Source organism: Theropithecus gelada, chromosome 7b (genome assembly GCF_003255815.1).
Source record: "Theropithecus gelada isolate Dixy chromosome 7b, Tgel_1.0, whole genome shotgun sequence".
NCBI lineage: Eukaryota > Metazoa > Chordata > Mammalia > Primates > Cercopithecidae > Theropithecus > Theropithecus gelada.
The window spans coordinates 35,881,902-35,903,041 of NC_037675.1; the positions used below are offsets into that span (position 1 = coordinate 35,881,902).

General features: G+C 40.5%; 1 protein-coding gene and 1 non-coding gene across 3 annotated transcripts in view; both read right to left on the minus strand.

The window, feature by feature from the left end:
• Positions 1-21,140, minus strand: part of BAZ1A (bromodomain adjacent to zinc finger domain 1A) — a 129,423-nt gene that overhangs the window by 96,435 nt on the left and 11,848 nt on the right. For both annotated transcript variants that reach the window (XM_025392486.1, XM_025392485.1), the window contains exon 3: positions 17,648-17,926. In XM_025392486.1, coding sequence (XP_025248271.1) covers positions 17,648-17,926 — 279 coding nt within the window. The remainder of the gene's footprint in view (positions 1-17,647; positions 17,927-21,140) is intronic.
• LOC112629527 lies at positions 1,417-1,478 on the minus strand. The gene has a single exon (XR_003120631.1). It is a non-coding gene; the product is annotated as a U7 small nuclear RNA (small nuclear RNA).

The window sequence follows — 21,140 nt, forward strand, 5'->3', positions numbered from 1 at the left end:
CACAACTACCCAACTCTGCTATTATAATGCAAAAGTAGTCATATATAATAGATAAATGAATGAGTGTGGCTGTATTCCAAAAATATTTTATTAAGGAACACTAAAATTTGTTTCATATTATTTTACATATCACAAAATAGTCTCCTGATTTTTATTTTGAACCATTTAAAATGTTTTAACCATAGGAATTTTAGGATTATGTTTCTATTTTTATGAAAAATAATGTTGGATTTTTTTTTTTTTTTTGGAGACAGGGTCACGCTCTGTTGCCCAGACTAGAGTGTAGTAGCTCTCTGTAACCTTGAACTTCTGGGCTCAGGTTATCCTCCCGAGTAGCTGGGACTGTAGGCACATGCCACCACACCTGCCTAATTAACTCATGGCCAAATCCAATTCATCACCTTTGCAAGCTAAGAATGGTTTAAACACTTATTATCTGAAAAAGATATCAAGAGAACAATAGCTATAAAAATATAAAATACTTAGGAATAAATTTAACCAAAGAGGTGAAAGACTTGTATACTGAAAACTATTAAAACATTGATGAAAGAAATTGAAGACAAATAAATAACTCGAAGAGTTAATATTGTTAAAATGTCCATCCTACCCAAAACAACTTACAGATTCAATGCAATCCCTATCAAAATTCCAACACTGGCTGGGCGCAGTGGCTCAAGCCTGTAATCTCAGCATTTTGGGAGGCTGAGACAGGAGGATCACGTGAGCCCAGGGGTTTGAGACCAGCCTGGGCAACATAGGAAGACTCTGTTTCTACAAAAAAAAATTTTTAATTAGGCAGGTGTGGTGGCATGTGCCTACAAGTCCCAGCTACTCGGGAGGATAACCTGAGCCCAGAAGTTCAAGGTTACAGAGAGCTACTACACTCTAGCCTGGGCAACAGAGTGTGACCCTGTCTCAAAAAAAAAAAAAAAAAAAAAAAATTCCAACATTATTTTTCATAAAAATAGAAACATAATCCTAAAATTCCTATGGTTAAAACATTTTAAATGGTTCAAAATAAAAATCAGGAGACTATTTTGTGATATGTAAAATAATATGAAACAAATTTTAGTGTTCCTTAATAAAATATTTTTGGAATACAGCCATACTCATTCATCTATTATATATGACTACTTTTGCATTATAATAGCAGAGTTGGGTAGTTGTGACAAAGACCATATGGACCACAAAGCCTATGATATTTACTATTTGAACCTTTGTGTTTTTAAAATGTGCCAGCTCCTGCTTGGAATTATTCACAGCATATGTTTTTAATTTTAAAAGGTTTTGCTCAGCCTTTAGTGATGAGTAGTTTTGTATTTTTTCATACTTTTACTACTCTCTTCATTTTATTTAAAATTATTTTACACATTATTTATTTTAATTATCCTTTAACTTTTTCTTTTTGGAGGGGAAGGGGGCTTTCCAGCAAAAACTGGAAAGCCTGCTACACAAATTCTAAAAGAGCTGTAACACTTCCCTCCTTTAACTTTTATCTTTGGATGACCTCTGAATTTGTCTAAGAAAGACAACCCCAATTTTAAAACTAGTTCAGACGCACAGGTCAAATGAATTCCACTTGCATGCAACAAATACTACAAGCCTCCCAGGCAGCATGGAAAACAAATGATAATTTTACCTTGTCCTCAAAATTATTTCAAGTTTATCTATGAGAAAAGTTTTTTGTTAAAAACTGTGATCTTGGCTGAGTACGGTGGCTCACGCCTATAATCCCAGCACTTTGGAAGGCCGAGGTGGATGGATCACGATGTCAAGAGATCGAGACCATCCTGGCTAACATGGTGAAACCCCATCTCTACTAAAAATAAAAAAATTAGCTGGGCGTGGTGGCAGGTGCCTGTAGTCCCAGCTACTTGGGAGGCTGAGGCAGGAGAATTCCTTGAACCCAGGAGACGGGGGTTGCAGTGAACCGAGATTGTGCCACTATACTCCAGCCTGGCGATAGAGCAAGACTCTGTCTCAAAAAAAAGAAAACTGTGATCTTATATGGGCCAACTGGAATGGATTATGATGGAGGCAGAAAAAGATGTGGAAGATATTATTTTATCCAGAAGAGCCTCTAATTCCTCAGATCTGAAACTGTAATAACCATGTAGATATGAAATCCCCAATGAGGATTTAAGGTCAGAATTAGCTATTCAGTCTCACCTCTTTGGTGTGATGAGCCTATTATAATATTTGCCTGCCACTGATAACTAAGAACTTCAGAACCACTACTATTCTACTTCACCACCCTGCTGCTAATCAATTCAGAAAGACATAAAATGAAGCCAACACTGAATATCCTTTCACATTAGAAAGGAGGTGAACCTCAATTTACTTGCCATTCCCCATTTTTATCATCTTTCTTACCATAAATAAGATCCCCACAGTAATGACCGTAAGTCCTGGTGGAGACTCAGCTGACTGCATGTGGCATCAGTGTAAAGAATAAAGAAATTGCCATAAAAACTAACCACTCTCACCCCAGCATTCACCAATGACTTTCTTATGAGGCATTACACAGATGCTCCTAATAGCCACTACAATTTGGAAGCCCTTAGAACACTGAAGAAATTTGTATGGTAAGTCTAAACTTGATTGAAATTTTTTTTTTTTTTGAGACGGAGTCTCGCTCTGTCGCCCAGGCTGGAGTGCAGTGGCGCAATTTTGGCTCACTGCAAGTTCCGCCTCCAGGGTTCACACCATTCTCCTGCCTCAGCCTCCTGAGTAGCTGGGACTACAGGCGCCCGCCACCAGGCCCAGCTAATTTTTTGTATTTTTAGTAGAGATGGGGTTTCACTGTGGTCTCGATCTCCCGACCTTGTGATCTGCCCGCCTCAGCCTCCCAAAGTGCTGGGATTACAGGCGTGAGCCACCGTGCCCGGCTTCATTGAAATATTTTGTGAAGCATAAAGCAGTTATGTCCATGCAAAAACACAACATAGCTTTATATGCTATTTGAATTAAATGTTTAGAAAGAGATTCATTTTCTATTTTCATTTTTTTTGTGACTATGTATGAATTTTTAGCGTATTAAAAAAAGGTTTCCCAGAAATGACTTCCCAATTTATACTATTATGCATAAGGGTTCTAAATGTTAACTGTAATTTGCAATGACAATCCAGGAGCCAACAGTTATCCCTACCTAGGTAACAAATCTGCACATCCTTCACATGTACCTCGGAACTTAAAAAAATAAATATATTTAAAAATAAAATAATTTTTAAAAAAAGAACAGTTATCCCAAATAACCCTTCTTTAAGAAATTAAAAATTGTATCATTGGCTGGGCATGGTGGCTCACACCTGTAATCCCAGCACTTTGGGAGGCCGAGGTGGGTGGATCACCTAAGGTCAGGAGTTCAAGACCAGCCTGGCCAACATGGTGAAATCCCGTCTCTACTAAAAATACAAAAATTGGCTGGATGCAGTGGCGCATGCCTGTAATCCCAGCTATTTTGGAGGCTGAGGCATGAGAATGCCTTGAACCCAGGAGTTAGAGGTTTGCAGTGAGCCGAGATCTAGACTGGGTGACAGAGCGAGACTCAGTCTCAAAAAAAAAAAAAACAAAAACATCATATTAACATATTAGGGTCATCAGAGTTTACTGAAAACAATGCTGAGATGTTGCTTAGGACTTTTTTGTCCTGGAACTAGCAATTTTGATCTTACAAATTCAGTAGTATATACAGAAGGAGCAGGATTGAGAAAAAAAAAAAGGCAGTGTAAGCTGACCAAATGAAAGCTTTCTTTCTGAAAAAGAACTACAATAAATTTAATGTGTTGCTAAAAATCTATACTATCTTTGAGCCTAAATAAGAAGTCTCCCTCCTGTAATCCTTTCAGCTAACCTGTATTTTTTTCTTCATATTTCTACTCAACCCTTTCTCAAAAACTTCTACTTGATTAATCCCACATGTACCCAATCACTGGCATCCAAGCATGCATATTTAAATCAAAATAACTATATTTGTTTTTCGCTTGAATCTTTTATGTTCATCTTACTGCATCAATATATTTAGCAGCTCTCTTTTGTCCTGAACATTAACGCATTTTATGATTCACTGACAGCATTTAGGCTAGCAATACAAAAGAACCCAAAGATAAAGTCAATTTTCTCATTTTTAATTCTAATATACCCTGCGTACTTAACACTCTGTATCACAGGTTTTTGTGCAAATTTTCTCTCTCTTTTTTGAGATAGCGTCTGGCTCTGTCACTCAGGCTGGAGTGCAGTGGCACAATCTTGGCTCACTGCAACCTCTGCTTCCTGGGCTCTAGCAATCTTCCCACCTCAGTCTCCCAAGTACCTGGCACTACAGGCACGCACTACCAAGCCCAGCTAATTTTTGTATTGTTTTTATAGAGACGGGGTTTTGCCATGTTGCTCAGACTGGTCTTGAACTCCTGAGCTCAAGCCATCCACCCACCTTGGCCTCCCAAAGTGCTAGGATTACAGGCGTGAGCCATTGCACCCAGCTAATTTTCTTTTACTTCATCTAAATTGCTTAAAGCAATCTACCAATGCAACACAGAAAGTCCACAGGGAATATACTTTAATGGTTGAATAGTTAAGAGCTCTAATTGGTTTATTACCACCTGATGTCTAAACTGATATCAGCTTATAATATTAAAAATAATTAAGGCCAGGTGTGGTGGCTCATGCCTGTAATCTCAGCACTTTGGGAGGTCAAGGCAGGAGGACCACCTGAGGTCAGGAATTCGAGACCAGCCTGACCAACATGGTGAAACCTCATCTGTACTAATACAAAAATTAGCTGGGCATGGTGGTGGACACCTGTAATCCCAGCTACTCAGGAGGCTGAGGCAGGAGAATCACTTCAACCCAGGAGGCGGAGTTTGCAGTGAGCCGAAATCGTGCCACTCCAGCCTGGGCAACAGAGCAGGACTCTGTCTCAAAAAAAAAAAATTATATAATTTTCATTTTACAAGGCAGTTCTAAAAACAGTACTGAATCATAGTCCTGTGCTCACTTCGGCAGCACATATACTGAACAATAGTCTCTTACGTTTCTTGACTTGATAACATTTTATAAATTTTAAATCCAAATACTACAGGGATATTTGGGGAAACCTAGCTATAAAGGAAACTCTGGTGCAAATCCAATACGGCCATTTTACTGATTTAACCTCTATCAGGGAAAAGGTCTGTTAGTCAAAGCTGAAAGAAAAGGCAGCTTATTATCTTCAAAGAGAGAACTCACACCAGGCTAGCAAAAGAAACTCTATCTGTCCTCAGAAAAAGGCAATATTACAAGTAAGCTTTTTAGGAACAGTTTAACCAGTTCATGTAAAACCAATCAGAAACAGTACATGTGGCTAGGTGTGGGGGCTCACACTTATAATTCCAGCACTTCAGGAGGCTGAGGCAGATCGCACAAGGCCAGTTGAAGACCAGCCTCAGAAACATAGGGAGACTATAAAAAATTTTAAAAATTAGCCAGGTGTGGTGGCACATGCCTATAGTCCCAGCTACTTGGGACGCTGAAGCAGAAGGATTGCTTGAGCCTAGAAGTTCAAAGCCGCAGCGAGCTATGATCGCTGCATTCCAGACTAGGTGACAGAGTGAGACTATCTCTCAAAAGTAGGGAAAAAGAAAAGAAAAAAAGGAACACATCTGTGTGTTCTGATATGAGAAGACATCCAAACCATTACTAAGTGAAAAAGCTGCTTGCTAATTTTTTATGTTAGTATAGTACAGAAAAAATGGTCGAGAAATATGCACTAAATTTCTGATAGTGGTTATCTCTGAAGGGAGTATTTGGAAAATGAACTCCAGGCTTTCATCTTTTGCATTTTTCTCTGATATATGAATCTTTTACTTTAATAGAAAAAAACCAGATTTTTAAAAATTTATAAACTTTACTTCTGATAAGTGGAGCAAATCACATTTGAAAGTTCTGGGTCACTCATTGATTATGAGGACTGAAATGAAAGCATCTAGCCCACTGCCTAGCATACAGGAAAAGTTCAATAAATATTAGTGTACTTCCAGTTCTGCAATGTCTTCTAATGCAACCAAGTTTTTTTTTTTTTTTTTTTTTTGAGACGGAGTCTCGCTCTGTCACCCAGGCTGGAGTGCAGTGGCTGGATCTCAGCTCACTGCAAGCTCCGCCTCCCGGGTTCACGCCATTCTCCTGCCTCAGCCTCCCGAGTAGCTGGGACTACAGGCGCCCGCCGCCACGCCCGGCTAAGTTTTTGTATTTTTAGTAGAGACGGGGTTTCACCGTGTTAGCCAGGATGGTCTCGATCTCCTGACCTCGTGATCCACCCGTCTCGGCCTCCCAAAGTGCTGGGATTAGAGGCTTGAGCCACCGTGCCCGGCCACAACCAAGTTTTATACTGACCCACCAGTATAGTTTTTTTTAACTGCTGCTTATTCCAGCTTCTCCTTTGCTATTAGGTCCCACTTCTTGCTGCTGTCAGGACACCCACCTTTAGAAGTACCTTCTACCACATATTGCTTCAAATCTGCCACAAAGTCTTTCAGCTTCCAGAATATCTTAACTGTGCCTCCTTTACAGCAACTTATTCTCTTTCAGTTATTCATAAACTTTCATTAGCTCCTTCAAACTTCGAGTGTCTACACAGAAAGAGACTTGTATTCATTTTTGTATCCCCCATCAGAGCCCTACTGTGGCAGTCACTCAAATATCTGTATGCACAAATAGACAAAAGCTATCCCTGTGACTAAAAAAAAAGTTTACGCCAGGCATAGTGGCTCACGCCTATAATCCCAGCACTTTGGGAGGTCGAGGCAGACAGATTGCTTTAGCCCAGTAGTTTGAGACCAGCCTGGGTGACATGGTGATACCCCACCTCTATAAAAGATACAAAAATTATCTAGGTGTGGTGGAATGGGCCTGTAGTTCCAGCTACTTGGGAGGCTGAGGTGGGAGAATTGCCTTAGCCCGGGAAATAGAAATTGCAGTGACCTGAGATCCCACCACTGCACTCCAGCCTGGGCAACAGGGCAAGACTCTGTCTCAAAAACAAACGAACAAAAAGTTCAAAGAGGATCCCAAAATAACTTGGGACAGTTTAACACCAATGTTTTAATTTTGGCTCTTGAATAGCTTTTATAGTCTAGTCAGAGGTAAAGCACATGGATGAACCCTGTGGCAGTTACTTTCCTACCCAGTTTTAGATTTTCAGCTTACTTGATGTCTGAAGTTGTATTCCAAAGAATTGGAACTATTAAGTAGTCTATACACTAGCTAAATAGAAGATTATGTACTACAATATTACAGAGGTTCCTTAAGGGTAGTGCTGACTCTCCAAGTAGGCAAAATTTTAGAATCTCTGCCACTTCTCTGTATCAAGTATCTTTTCTCTTGCACACACTCAACTTTCTCCCAAATGGAATTAGTAGAGCCATTCTGTGGTTGCAAAATGTAGACTTTCACAGACCCTGAAGATATCTGTTTTGACAGATATGTAGATTCCTTCCAGACCCAAAGAACAGTAGGTAGAACTGGTGAAGTAGAAGAGGTTAAAGGTGGAAATTATGCAGAAAAACAGCTACCTATCCAGAAATTAACTGTTTTCAGTATCTATTTCAAAGACTACATCAACATGCCAATTCTTATTTAAAAAGAGATGCTTGTAAAAAGGTTTGAAAATGGCTAGGTACAGTGGCTCACGCCTGTAAATCCCAGCACCTTGAGAGGCTGAGGCTGGTAGAAACTTGAGGCCAGGAGTTCAAGACCAGCCTGGCCAACATGGCAAAACCCCATCTCTACTAAAAATATAAAAATTAGCCGGGCGTGGTGGCAGGCACCTGTAGTCCCAGCTACTCGGGAAGCTGAGGCACAATAATTGCTTAAACCCAGGAGGTGGAGGTTGTGGTTGCGGTGAGGTATGATTATACCACCACAATCTACCCTGGGCAACAGAGTGGGACCCTATCTCAAAAAAAAAAAAAAAAAAAAAGTTTGAAAATGGGTTACCCAAAGCCCACTTTAATTTTAAAAATTACCAAATTTATGATTATATTTTGACTCAATTTTTCAGATTCTCTCAAACTCTAATTCTATCTTTGGACTGAATGATGACTACACAATAAGTCCAAAATGTTTCTTGGTTGTATGATTTCCACATCTTTTTTCCTGATTTAATTCTCTAGTTCCAGGGGAGGGGACAGAAGATAGGTGAATCACCCAAGTATTTGAGTTTCAGCTCACCATCCTTCCAACGTTTCATTAAACAATGATTGTGTTTGCTCCAAAAAAAAAAAAAAAAAAAAAAAAAAGACAGTGAGAACCAGGCACAGTGGCCCGTGCCTATACTCCAAGCTACTCAGGAGGCTAAGGTGGGAGGGAGGATCCCTTGAGCCCAAGAGGCCATCTGGGCAACACAGTGAAGTAAAAATAAATAAATAAATTTTAAAAATAAAAATAAAAATAAAGAAATAATACTTAGATGCCTTAAAGTCTGTTTGCATGGCATTCTTAGAAGACCACATAGGCCGGGCGCGGTGGCTCACGCCTGTAATCCCAGCACTTTGGGAGGCTGGGGCGGGCAGATCACAAGGTCAGGAGATCGAGACCATCCTGGCTAACATGGTGAAACCCTGTCTCTACTAAAAATACAAAAAATTAGTCAGGCGTGGTGGCGGGCGCCTGTAGTCCCAGCTATTCGGGAGGCTGAGGCAAGAGAATGGTGTGAACCCAGGAGGCAGAGATTGCAGTGAGCCAAGATTGTGCCACTGCACTCCAGCCTGGGTGACAGAGCAAAACCCCATCTCAAAGACAAAAGACAAACGGAGATAGTTAAAAGTAAATGAAACAATAAGAAAAGAATACTGAAGCAAGCAGATCTGAGTACCTATACCAACTAATTTAACAAAAGAATGGTCTCTATCTCATTTCTTTATAATTCTGCATGCCTTTTACTGGAAATCTAGGAGATAAGTGATGTTAAATAACTTGCCAAAAAGTTATACAGGTAGTAAGTATGTGGTGAAGGCACAATTCAAACCAAAGGAAATCTAGTCATTTTAGGCAAGTTTATATCTTAAAGTTATTTTAACTGAAATTTAAGTGAAAAGGATAGAGAGAGATAAGGATATACGATGAGGAACTCAGGATCTAAAGTTAAAATTGTGGCTGGGCGTGGTGGCTCACAACTGTAATCCCAGAACTTTGGGAGGCCAAGGCGGGTAGATCACTTGAGGTCGGGAGTTGGAGACCAGCCTGGCCAACACGGCAAATCCCTGTCTCTCTAAAAAATACAAAAATTAGCTGGTCGTGGTGGTAGGCGCCTGTAATCCCAGCTACTCAAGAGGCTAAGGCATGAAATTCGCTTGAACCTGGGAGGCAGAGGTTGCAGTGAGCCGAGGTCGCGCCACTGCACTCCAGCCTGGGTGACAGAGCGAGACTCCATCTCGAAATTAAAATAAAATAAAATAAAATAAAATAAAACAAAATAAAGTAAATAAAAAATAAAATAAAATAAAATAAAATAAAATGTTAAAATTACAAGTCATCTTTGAAGTTTAATTATAAAATTTAATTTTCAATAGAAAATTAGTCAAAAGAAAAAAAAATTAACTACCATATAAGCCTCAAGTCAACAGCAGTATTATTCCCCCAATAAAATGCTACCATATTCTACAGCAATTCAAAATGTGTACAATACACACATACATATATATACATTTTCATTTTAATCTCGCAATAACTCAAAAGGATATCATTTGTCCAACAAAGTCTAACTCCAAAGTCTGCCCTTCACTATCACTACCTGCCTCCCATAAAACTTTTCTCAAACTATAAACAAAAAGCAAAGATAAAGGTATCCTATTAAAACCAAGTATGGCTAGGCACAGTGGCTCATGCCTATAATCCCAGCACTTTGGGAGGCTGAGGTTGGCGGATCACCTTAGGTCAGGAGTTCGAGACTAGCCCTGCCAAGATGGCAAAACCCCATCTCTACTAATAATACAAAATTAGCCGGGCTTGGTGGTGTGGGCCTGTAATTGCAGCTACTCAAGAGGCTGCGGCACAAGTATCGCTCAAACCCAGTAGGTGGAGGTTGCAGTGAGCTGAGATTGCGCCACTGCACTCCAGCCTGGGCGACAAAGTGAAACTATGTCTCAAATAATAATAATAATAATAATAATAATACCAAGTGTTAAGTTTAGCCTAATGCTGCTTCCCTATATATTTTAAGTTCAGCCTAAAAGTTTCTCTGTATATGGTTAACTATAATCTAACTGGGTGTTTAAACAGACTATAACCTATAACCGACTCTTGTAACAAGTAGCTAAGTCACAGCAGCCATACTTCAACCACTCACAGGGAGCAAACTGTTCAAACTGTGTTCAAATAAGGCAAACAACAAGCTGCAACCAATTGCTATCTGGCTATTTCTGTACCTCACTTCCATTTTCTGTATGTCTCTTTCCTTTTTCTGTTCATAAATCCTCTTCAACCACACAGCAGCACCAGAGTCACTCTGAACCTATTTCTGGTTCAGGGTGCTGCCTGATTTGCAAATAGTTTTTTGGTCAATTAAGCTCTGTTAAATTTAATTTGTCTTAAGTTTTTAACACATGTGGAGAATGCATGGATGTTTATTGTATTTTTATTCTTTATTTCTTAATTATTTGTTACATATATTTAAAAGGTCTTAGGCCAGGCATAGTGGTTCACACCTGTAATCCCAACATTTTGGAAAACCAAGGCTAGCAGACTGCTTAAGCCCAGGAGTTCGAGACCAGCCTGGGCAACACAGCAAAACCCTATCTCTACAAAATACAGAAAAATAAAAAGGTAGCTGGGCGTGGTGGCACACATCTGTGGTCCCAGTTACTCAGGAGGCTAAGGTGGGAGGATCACCCAAGCCCAGGAGATCAACCGTGATCACACCACTGCACTCCAGCCTGAGTGATAGGAGTGAGAAACTATCTCAAAAAATAAATAAATAAATAAATAAAGGTTTTTTTTTTACCCTTATTGCACACTTAAGAAAAAGAACAAAAAATGAAACAGAAACATACTTTAGCAGTATAACAAAGAGCTTAATATGCCTAGTATTTAATATAAATCTCCCACAAATATACTGATAACAAACAAGCCAAAAGAAAAATGAGCAAAGGACTGGAACAAGCAAGCTAAACACTGAGATACCATCCAATGTGGCAAAGGTTAAAAGACTTATTCAGTGTTAGGTGAGTGTGGGGAAGCTAGGCCTAGCCTCAATGCCACACTGAATTTCGATGCTCTTGAGTTACCTTATTCATAACTTTAATATTTAGCAAGTCCGCATGTTTGTCTCTCTCCTAACTGAACTCAAGAGCATCTTTTTTTTTTTAATGTATTTATTTTTATTTTTATTTTTTTAGATACCAGATCTTACTGTCACCCAGGCTGCAGCACAGTGGCACAATCATAACTCGCTGCAGCCTAGAATTCCTGGGCTCAAGTGATCCTCCTGCTTCAGCCTCCTGCGTAGCTAGGACTATAGGCACATGCCACCATGCCTGGCTTTTTCTTTCTTTTTTTTTTTTTTTTAATTTTTGTAGAGACAGGGTCTCACTATGTTGCATAGGCTTCTTGGAGCATCTTAATTCTTTCCAAAACCCCGATATACCCAGCCCAGTATCTAGCCTGTAAGAGGCACTTATGAGGCCGGGCACGGTAATCCTGTAATCCCAGCACTGGGATGGGTGGATCACCTGAGGTCAGGAGTTCAAGACCAGCCTGGTCAATATAGTGAAACCCCGTCTCTACTAAAAAATACAAAAATTAGCTGGGTGTGGTGGCGGTCACCTGTAATCCCAGCTACTCGGGAGGCTGAGGCAGGAGAATCGCTTGAACTCCAGAGGCAGAGGTTGCAGGGAGCCGAGACTGCACCATTGCACTCTAGCCTGGGCAATGAGAACAAAACTCCGTCACAAAAAGAAAAAAAAAAAAAGTCACTTATGAGTAACATAAACATGTCCATGAAACACAAAATCAGAGTAATCAGAAAATAACGGGGCCTGATTTGAGTGCAAAGATGGCTAAACTGATACATTACTTCCTGAGGCTTCCGCATCTTTTTTTTTTTTTTTTTTTTTGAGACAGAGTCTCGCTCTGTTGCCCAGGCTGGAGTGCAGTGGCGTGATCTCAGCTCACAGCAAGCTCCACCTCCCGGGGTCACACCATTCTCCTGCCTCAGCCTCCTGAGTAGCTGGGGCTATAGGTGCCTGCCACTACGCCCGGCTAATTTTTTGTATTTTTAATAGAGATGGGGTTTCACCATGTTAGCCAGGATGGTCTCCATCTCCTAACCTTATGATCTGCCCGCTTCGGCCTCCCAAAGTGCTGGGATTACAGGCATGAGCCACCGTGCGCCTGGCCTTTTCTTCATTTTAGAGACAGGGTCTCGCTCTGTCACTCAAGCTGGAGTGTAGTTGGCATGATCATGTAGTTGGCTCACTGTAACCTTGCATTCCTGGGCTCAACTGATCCTCCTGACTCAGTCTCCCAAGTAGTTGAGACTATAGGCATGAGCTAAGTTTCTCCATTTTACCATCATCCACTAAAGGCAAAAAATTGAGATCATCCATGATTTCATCATCCATGATTTCTCCTTTCCCCACACATTCCCCTGCCCAACCCAGCATCCATCCCATCCATTAATAAAATGTGTTAGTTCTCCATCCAAAATATCCTGAATCCATCCAATTTTCTCCATTTGTACTGCTGCCATCTGATTCAAAGTTCTTATCTGCACTAGAAAGCCTGTTGTAGTAGCCTCCAAACTGGTTCCTGGATTTCCATGCTTGACCTCCTTTCAATCATTTCACCAAACAGCAGTCAGGGCATTATTTTAAATTATTTCCACTTCAGGCCTTTCCCTCTGTCTAGAGAGTTCTTCACATGTTTGGTTCCTTCTCCTTCATTCTGTTCTGAGTTAATGTCACTTCCTCCACAGCAACATTCTCTGACCACCCTAGCTCAAGTGCCAACCACTTCCTCCTCTCACTCTCTACCATACCACTGCCTTCAAAGCACTTCTATTTGAAATTTGTTTTGCATTATTTATACTTCAACAAATACCTGCTCTGCTCACATACTATATGCCATTTTAAGTGCTAGCAACACAGTGAACAAAAATTCCTGAGCTCATGGAGCTTACATTCTGCTGGAGGAAACCACCAACAAACAAAATAAAGAAAATATAGTGCCAAGGTGAACAAAAAACAAAGCAAGGAAGATAAATATAAAATGTTGGGGCGAGGACTAAACTGTATTCTTAAAAATGGTTAAGATGACTAATTTTATGTTAAGTGTATTTTTCCACAACTAAAAAAAAAAAAATTTTTTTTTTTGAGACAGACTCTCGCTTTGTTGCCCAGACTGCAGTGCAGTGGTGTGATCTCGGTTCACTGCAACCTCCACCTCCTGGGTTCAAGCAATTCTGCCTCAGCCTCCCGAGTAGCTGGAATTACAGGCGCATGCCTACAGTTGACCATTGACTACTCCCTTGTCAATAGTGCTCACGGCAAGTTACAGAGAAGACAAAACACCCAGCTAATTTTTATATTTTCTGTAGAGATGGGGTTTTGCCACGTTGGCCAGGCTGGTCTCGAACTCCTGACCTCGGGTGATCCACCTGCCTCAGCCTCCCAAAGTGCTGGGATTACAGGCTTGAGCCACTACAACTGGTCCACAATTTAAAAATTTTTTAATAAAAATGTTTTAAAAGTTGGAGCAAGGGTGGGGAGGCAAAAAATAAATAAATTTTAGAATAAAATAAATAAAAGTTGGGGCAAGAAAATGCTAAATTTCACATAGGACAGAAGGCTTCAATGAAAGTGACATGTAAGAAGACATGAAGTAAAAGAACTCACCATGTTGATATCTGGGGAAAAAAATTCCAGGCAAAGAGAAGAGTAACGCAAAGGCCCTGAGGCAGGATCATGCCTGGCATATTTGAGAAGCAGCAAGTATGTTTGGCTTTGTGAGTTGGGGAGCCATTAATCCGTAGCACCTAAATCAGTGTCTGGTATAAAAAAGGAACTCAAATATATGACTATCGTATAGCAGCAAGATTGGTATAGGTACATCCCTTTAAAAGGTAAATTATGTTGTTATTTCACACTTCATAGGACAGTGTAGTTGATTTATAAGACCCACAGAAAAGGCCAGGTACAGTGGCTCACATCTATAACCCTAGCACTTTGGGAAGCCAAGGTGGAATTACTGTTTGAGCTCAGGAGTTTGAGAGCAGCCTGAGCAACATAGCCAGACCTCATCTATACTAAAAGTTAAAAAAATAAATAAATCAGCCAGGTGTCATCGCACATGCCTATAGTCCCAGCTATTCAGGAGGCTGGGGCAGGATGATTGCCTGAGCCTGACAGATTGAGGCTGCAGTGAGTTCTGATTGTACCACTACACTCCAGTCTGGCCAACAGAGCCAGAACCTGTCAAAAAAAAAAAAAAAAAAAAAAAAAATCCACAGAAAAACAACAGTATAACTTAATCTTAAAAGGGAAAGAAGTTTTCAGTTATTTCTAAATACTTTTCCTGATGATTTCTTGCTATTGGTTGAAAAAATTTAATTACTTAGCTAAAAAACTTACTAGATTATCCACTGGCATCTTGAGTCCCCTTTTCTACTTAACTCTTAACTGAGCCTCCTTTAAATCATGATTTCCCTATAATTCATCATCCCCAATTAATCTCCTTTTTCATATGCCACCTCTTAGTATTTTGTTTTTACTATTCTTACCTTACCTATTACTCCCTTGTCAATAGTGCTCACAGCAAGTTACAGAGAAGACAAAATAGCTATGTAAAAGATGCCAACCTTAAGGATATATTAGTAAAATATACATATGAACTCTTAATTAGTGCTGTCTCTAGTCGTTTTTTTTTGAGACGGAGTCTCGCTCTGCTGCCCAGGCTGGAGTGCAGTGGCCGGATCTCAGCTCACTGCAAGCTCCGCCTCCCGGGTTTACGCCATTCTCCTGCCTCAGCCTCCCGAGTAGCTGGGACTACAGGCGCCCACCACGTCGCCCGGCTAGTGTTTTGGTTTTTTTAGTAGATACGGGGTTTCACCGTGTTAGCCAGGATGGTCTCGATCTCCCGACCCCGTGATCCTCCCGTCTCGGCCTCCCAAAGCGCTGGGATTACAGGCTTGAGCCACCGCGCCCGGCCCGCTGTCTCTAGTCTTTGGAGGAGTTGAGGAATTGGGGAGTCTCTAGTCTCAAGTTCCACAAACTCCACCCTCCCCAAAAGCCCCAACCTATGGTACTTATAATCTAAGTGATTATGGGAACAAAGGACCTAAGGAGTGGATCTAATAACTGTAACCATTCTTAGTTTTTAGATAAAAATAACTAAAGTACTGTTCTCTTGTTCTTACAAGCACATTTCAAATTAACCCAATTCTATGCTTAATTATTTAAATGTATTAGAACAAGAGTTCCATACTTTTTTTAAAAAAAAACAGAGTTGGCCGGGCGCGGTGGCTCAAGCCTGTAATCCCAGCACTTTGGGAGGCCGAGACGGGCGGATCACGAGGTCAGGAGATCGAGACCATCCTGGCTAACCCCGTGAAACCCCGTCTCTACTAAAAAATACAAAAAACTAGCCGGGCGAGGTGGCGGGCGCCTGCAGTCCCAGCTACTCGGGAGGCTGAGGCAGGAGAATGGCGTAAACCCGGGAGGCGGAGCTTGCAGTGAGCTGAGATTCGGCCACTGCACTCCAGCCTGGGTGACAGAGCGAGACTCCGTCTCAAAAAAAAAAAAAAAAAAAAAAACAGAGTACATTCATAATGTTGTACTTAAGGGAGGAAAACTTCAGGCACAATCGCCAATTACAAATGGCCAATATAGGTGAGGCTCAGTAGCTCAGCCTGTAATCCCAGCACTTTGGGAGGCCAAGGCAGGTGGATTACTTGAGTTCCTGAGTTTGAGAGCTGCTGGGGCAACACGGTGAAACCCCATCTCTACAAAAAATACAAAAATTAGTTGGACATGGTGGAATGCACCCATAGTCCCAGCTACTCAGGAGGCTGAAGTAGGAGGATGGCTTGAGCCTGGGAGGTAGAAGTTGTAGTGAGCTGAGATGGAGCCATGGCACTCTAGCCTGGGCAACAGAGCCAGACCTCATCTACACCAAAAGTTTAAAAACAACAACAACAACAACAACCACAGAGCCAGACCTTGTCTCAAACAACAACAAAAAGAATAGCCAATATATTAAGAAATTAAGCCTTAGGCCAGGCGCAATGGCTTACATCTGTAATCCCAGCACTTTGGGAGGCCGAGGCGGGTGGATCACCTGAGGTCAAGAGTTCAAGACCAGCCTGATAAAGTTCCGTCTCTACTAAAAATACAAAAATTAGCTGGGCGTGGTGGTAGGTGCCTGTAATCCCAGCTACTCAGGAGGCTGAGGCATGAGAATCACTTGAACCCGGGAGGCAGAGGTTACAGTGAACCGAGATCTTGCCATTGCACTCCAGCCTGGGCAACAAGAGCGAAACTCCGTCTCAAAAAAAAAAAAAAAGGACTTAATTACTTCCCAAAAATCAAACCCAAATAAGTTAGTTCTTAATATAAACACATTTGGTTGCTTGGCTTTGTAAGATTCAAGTAGGGTAGCACCTAACAATTAAAATGGATTATATTAATTTGTTAAGACATTAATTCTAACATTACATATAAACTTATAATGATTCTCCAAATAAGATAATAGTAACAACATAAATAACTTTTGGCTTCTAAAGTTTCAAATCCAGAAAAAAAAATTTGTATTCAGGGCATCCAAAACAGTTAATATCCTAAAAGTCAAGAGGCTACAAAAGGTTTTAATGCATATAAAGTTTATTATTATAAATGTCAGTGACTAGTCAATCACAAAGCTTAAGACTTCAGGAAAACACTGATAATTTTTAATTTATTGCCATAGATTATGTCATTTTCAATGTTCATATAAAAATCCACTTTATTTCTGAAGAGCTCGGTAAAAAGAAAAAGCACTAACACTGCATTTGTACACTATAGAAAGGAGAAGTGTATTGTATGTGAGTTATAGCTCAATAAAGCAGTGTGAGAAAGTATGAAAGAAAGATAACTTAGTGGGGTATATAAAACTCAATCCTGGTTTTGTTAAATAAGATACTAAAACCAATCAATAAATACTGGCATATTTAAACTATTAGGTGACATAATGAGGACACAGTAGATACCATTAGCTAAAGAGTTCTACTCTTAAAGATGGAACTTCCATATAATGGAACTTTATTATACAGTAAATTAAAGAGAAGGAAGGCGGCTTATGTAACAGTAGACTAACCTTCAAGATCTTTTTAGTGAAAAGGGATCTAGAGTATACATGTTCTTTTGCATTAAAAAGAGAAGGAATTTGTGCATACATATCTGTTACATAAGACATATTATATATATACATACAGACGTATGCATGTATATGTTTTTGGTGGCATATGTATAAATTAGCTTTGGAAAGATATACAAGAAACAGCTAATACCAGGGCTATCTGTGGGTTAACAGGATAGCTGGAGCATAGTAAAAGGGAAGATTTCTTAGGTTATCATTTTGTGTGTTTTGAATTTGAGCAACGTGAATATAAACTTACCAAGAGGAAAAATTAAAAGTACTTTACCTTGCACCATTGTTCCTAATGACTTCCACAGTTTCTTCAACAAAGTATCGATCCTTGACATATGCAAAGATATCATCACAAATTTCATGTAAGCGTGAACGATGGGTAAGGCTGGTCAAGTATAAAACTGGAATAATTAGTGGTTCTGGAAAACTCTGAAGATTCTGTCTTGCTTTTTTTTCTGACTCAAGTGCTTCCTGATACGTCAGTCCAGGTCTACCCGTCACAGCACAACTCCACACAAGGCTGTTGCACAGAATGGTTCGTTCAAAAAAGTCACTGATTAAAAAACAAAAACAAAAACCCATTACCTATCATTTCACAAATTTTACATTAAAAACTGATAGCATTATCAGGTTATTTTTGTGCCTTTAATGCAAAATTTTATGTAGACTCACAGAACTCAAGGGTTTGGTAACTGGTCAACTTATAACACTAATACAAACATAAGAAAAAGTATATTTAAACTAAATATGTATATTTTGCAATTTAAAGGCACATCAGTCAAAACTAGACTTTGAGTTCCATCTGTTTTTCAGTGAAAAACTGAAAACTTTAAGCAGCTAACAAGAGAAAAGCTAAACTAGTACTTCACATAATGAAAAATCAGTCATTAAAAAGTATAAAGTTCTTAATTAACATTTCCATTAATGTTAATAGAAAAATACCTATTTTCAGTTTTATCTATCCTGTATTTTCTTGAAACTATACGATGAGCTCATTTGTGTTTAAAAAAAAGAAAAAGAAAATAAAAGGTACCTACAGAAGCAGAGATTTCTGGAATGTCATACAAAACTCAAGGTAACAGGCAGGAGGGATAACTGGGGAACCATTCTATTCAGTGCTCTTCTATTCTGCTGGAATTCCTTAATATGTGCATTTACTTATTTTCAAAAATTCTATCCACTCTTTTTTTTTTTTTTTTGGAGACAGACTCTCACTCTGTCGCCCATGTTGGAGTACAGTGGCTGGATCTCAGCTCACTGCAACTTCCACCTTCCAGGTTCAAGCGATTCTCCTGCCTCAGCCTTCCGAGTAGCCCACCACACTTGGCTATTTTTTTTATTTTTTTATTTTTTATTTATTTTTTGAGACAGAGTTTCGCTCTTGCTGCCCAGGCTGGAGTGCAATGGCGCAATCTCGGCTCACCACAACCTCCGCCTCCCAGGTTCAAGAATTCTCCTGCCTCAGCCTCCCTAGTAGCTGGGATTACAGGCATGCGCCACCACACCCGGCTAATTTTGTATTTTTAGTAGAGACGGGGTTTCTCCATGTTGGGCAGGTCTTGAATTCCCGACCTCAGGTGATCTGCCCACCTCAGCCTCCCAAAGTGCTGGGATTACAGGCATAAGCCACCACGCCCGTCCATGTTCGGCTAATTTTTATATTCTTAATACAGATGGGTTTCCCCATGTTGGCCAGGCTGGTCTCAAACTCTTGACCTTGTGATCCACCCACCTCAGCCTCCCGAAGTGCTGGGATTACAGGTGTAAGCTACCACACCCAGCCCTATCCACTCTCTTTTAAAATGCAAGAGATCTATATTATAGAAAGATTCCTAAGGCATAATGGGTAGGAAAAACACAAATCAATGAATACACAATCCCATGTACATTAATTGTAATAATCACAAAAATGTATGTATTTATATACATACTGTAAAAAGATATTCCCTATGGAGAAAGGAGGGGTGACTGGGAAGGAAGGAAAACTTTTTTTGTGATTCTAAATAATTCTATATTGTTTGAATTTTTTTTTCTTTTTTGAGAGAGTCTCACTCTGTTGTCCAGACTAGAGGGCAGTGGTACAATCACCTAGGATCAAGCATTCTGTCTTGCCTCAGCCTCCTGAGTAGATGGGACTACAGATGCACACTAGGACAATCACCAATTTTTTTTGTGGGGGTAGAGATGGGGTCTCACTACATTGCCCAGGATGGTCTCAACCTCCTGGGCTCAACCGATCTTCCCACTCTGGCCTCCCAAAGTGTTAGGATTACAGGAATGAGCCACCATGCCCAGCCTGTTTGAATTTTTATTTTTATTTATATATTTACTTTCCTGAGACAGAATCTCACTCTGTTGCCCAGGCTGGCATGCAGTGGCATGATCTTTGCTCACTGCAACTTCTGCCTTCCTGGTTCCAGCAATTCTTGTGCCTCAGCCTCCCAGGTAGCTGGGACTACAGGCACATACCACTATGCCTGGCTAATTTTTGTATTTTTAGTAGAGATGGAGTTTCACCATGTTGGCCAAGCTGGTCTCGAACTCCTGGCCTCAAGCAATTCACCACCTCAGCCTCCCATAGTGCTGGGATTAGAGGCGTGAGCCGCCGCATTCAGCCCTGTTTAAATTTTTTAAATTAGCATTACTCATATATCATTTTGCAATAATTTTTTTTTATTTTTAGGTGGAGTCCCACTCTGTCACCCAGGCTGGAGTGCAGTGGCGCGATCTCAGCTCGCTGCAACCTCCACCTCCCAGGTTCAAGTGATTCTCCTGCTTCAGCCTCCTGAGTAGCTGGGATTACAGGTGTGCACCACCACACCCAGCTAATTTTTGTATTTTTAGTAGAGACAGGGTTTCACCATGTTGGTCAGGCTGGTCTCAAACTCCTGACCTCGTGATCCACCCACCTCAGCCTCCCAAAGTGCTGGGATTACAGGAGTGAGCCACGGCACCCAGTGCAATTTTTTTTTTTTTTTTTTTTTTAAGACAGAGTCTTACTCTGTCACCCAGGCTGGAGTGCAGTGGCACAATCTCGGCTCCCTGCAACCTCCGCCTCCCAGGTTCAAGGGATTCTCCTGCCTCAGCCTCCCAAGTAGCTGGGACTAAAGGCACATGCCACCGGCTAATTTTTTATTATTTTCAGTAGAGATGGGGTTTCACCATGTTAGCCAGGATGGTCTTGATCTCCTGACCTGGTGATCCGCCCACCTCAGCCTCCTAAAGTGCTAGGATTACAGGCGTGAGCCACCGTGCCTGGACAATATAATATTTTTAAAATGTAAAAAGTTAGCCCACTGTGGTGGCATGAGCCTGTAATTCGAGCTACTCTGGAGGCTGAGGCAGGAGAATCGCTTCAGTCCAGGAGTTGAAGGCTAGTGAGCCACAATCATGCCATTGCACTCCAGCCTAAGAGTGAAACTGTCTGGAAAAAAAATTTTTTTATATATATGCATACGGTTATACATATGCAAAAGGGTTAACAATGGCTGCCTCTAAGTGGTAAGATACAGGTAAAATTTTTTCCTGCTTTATACTTTGTTCTACTTTTCTGTAATTATATGTAACCATATAAATAATTATTCTTCAATTTTTTCTCCTTCCTGAAATCTTTACTTCTCCCATCATTCTAAAAGTACTTCAACTGTTATATGCCTATTTCCTGGTTAGTACATCTATCTGTGTAGGTTATCTCTATTAGCTTGCTCTCCAAAAAGTGGGGGCAATTCCATTTAGATTGTTTCCTTTGTACATGTCTATAGAACTAC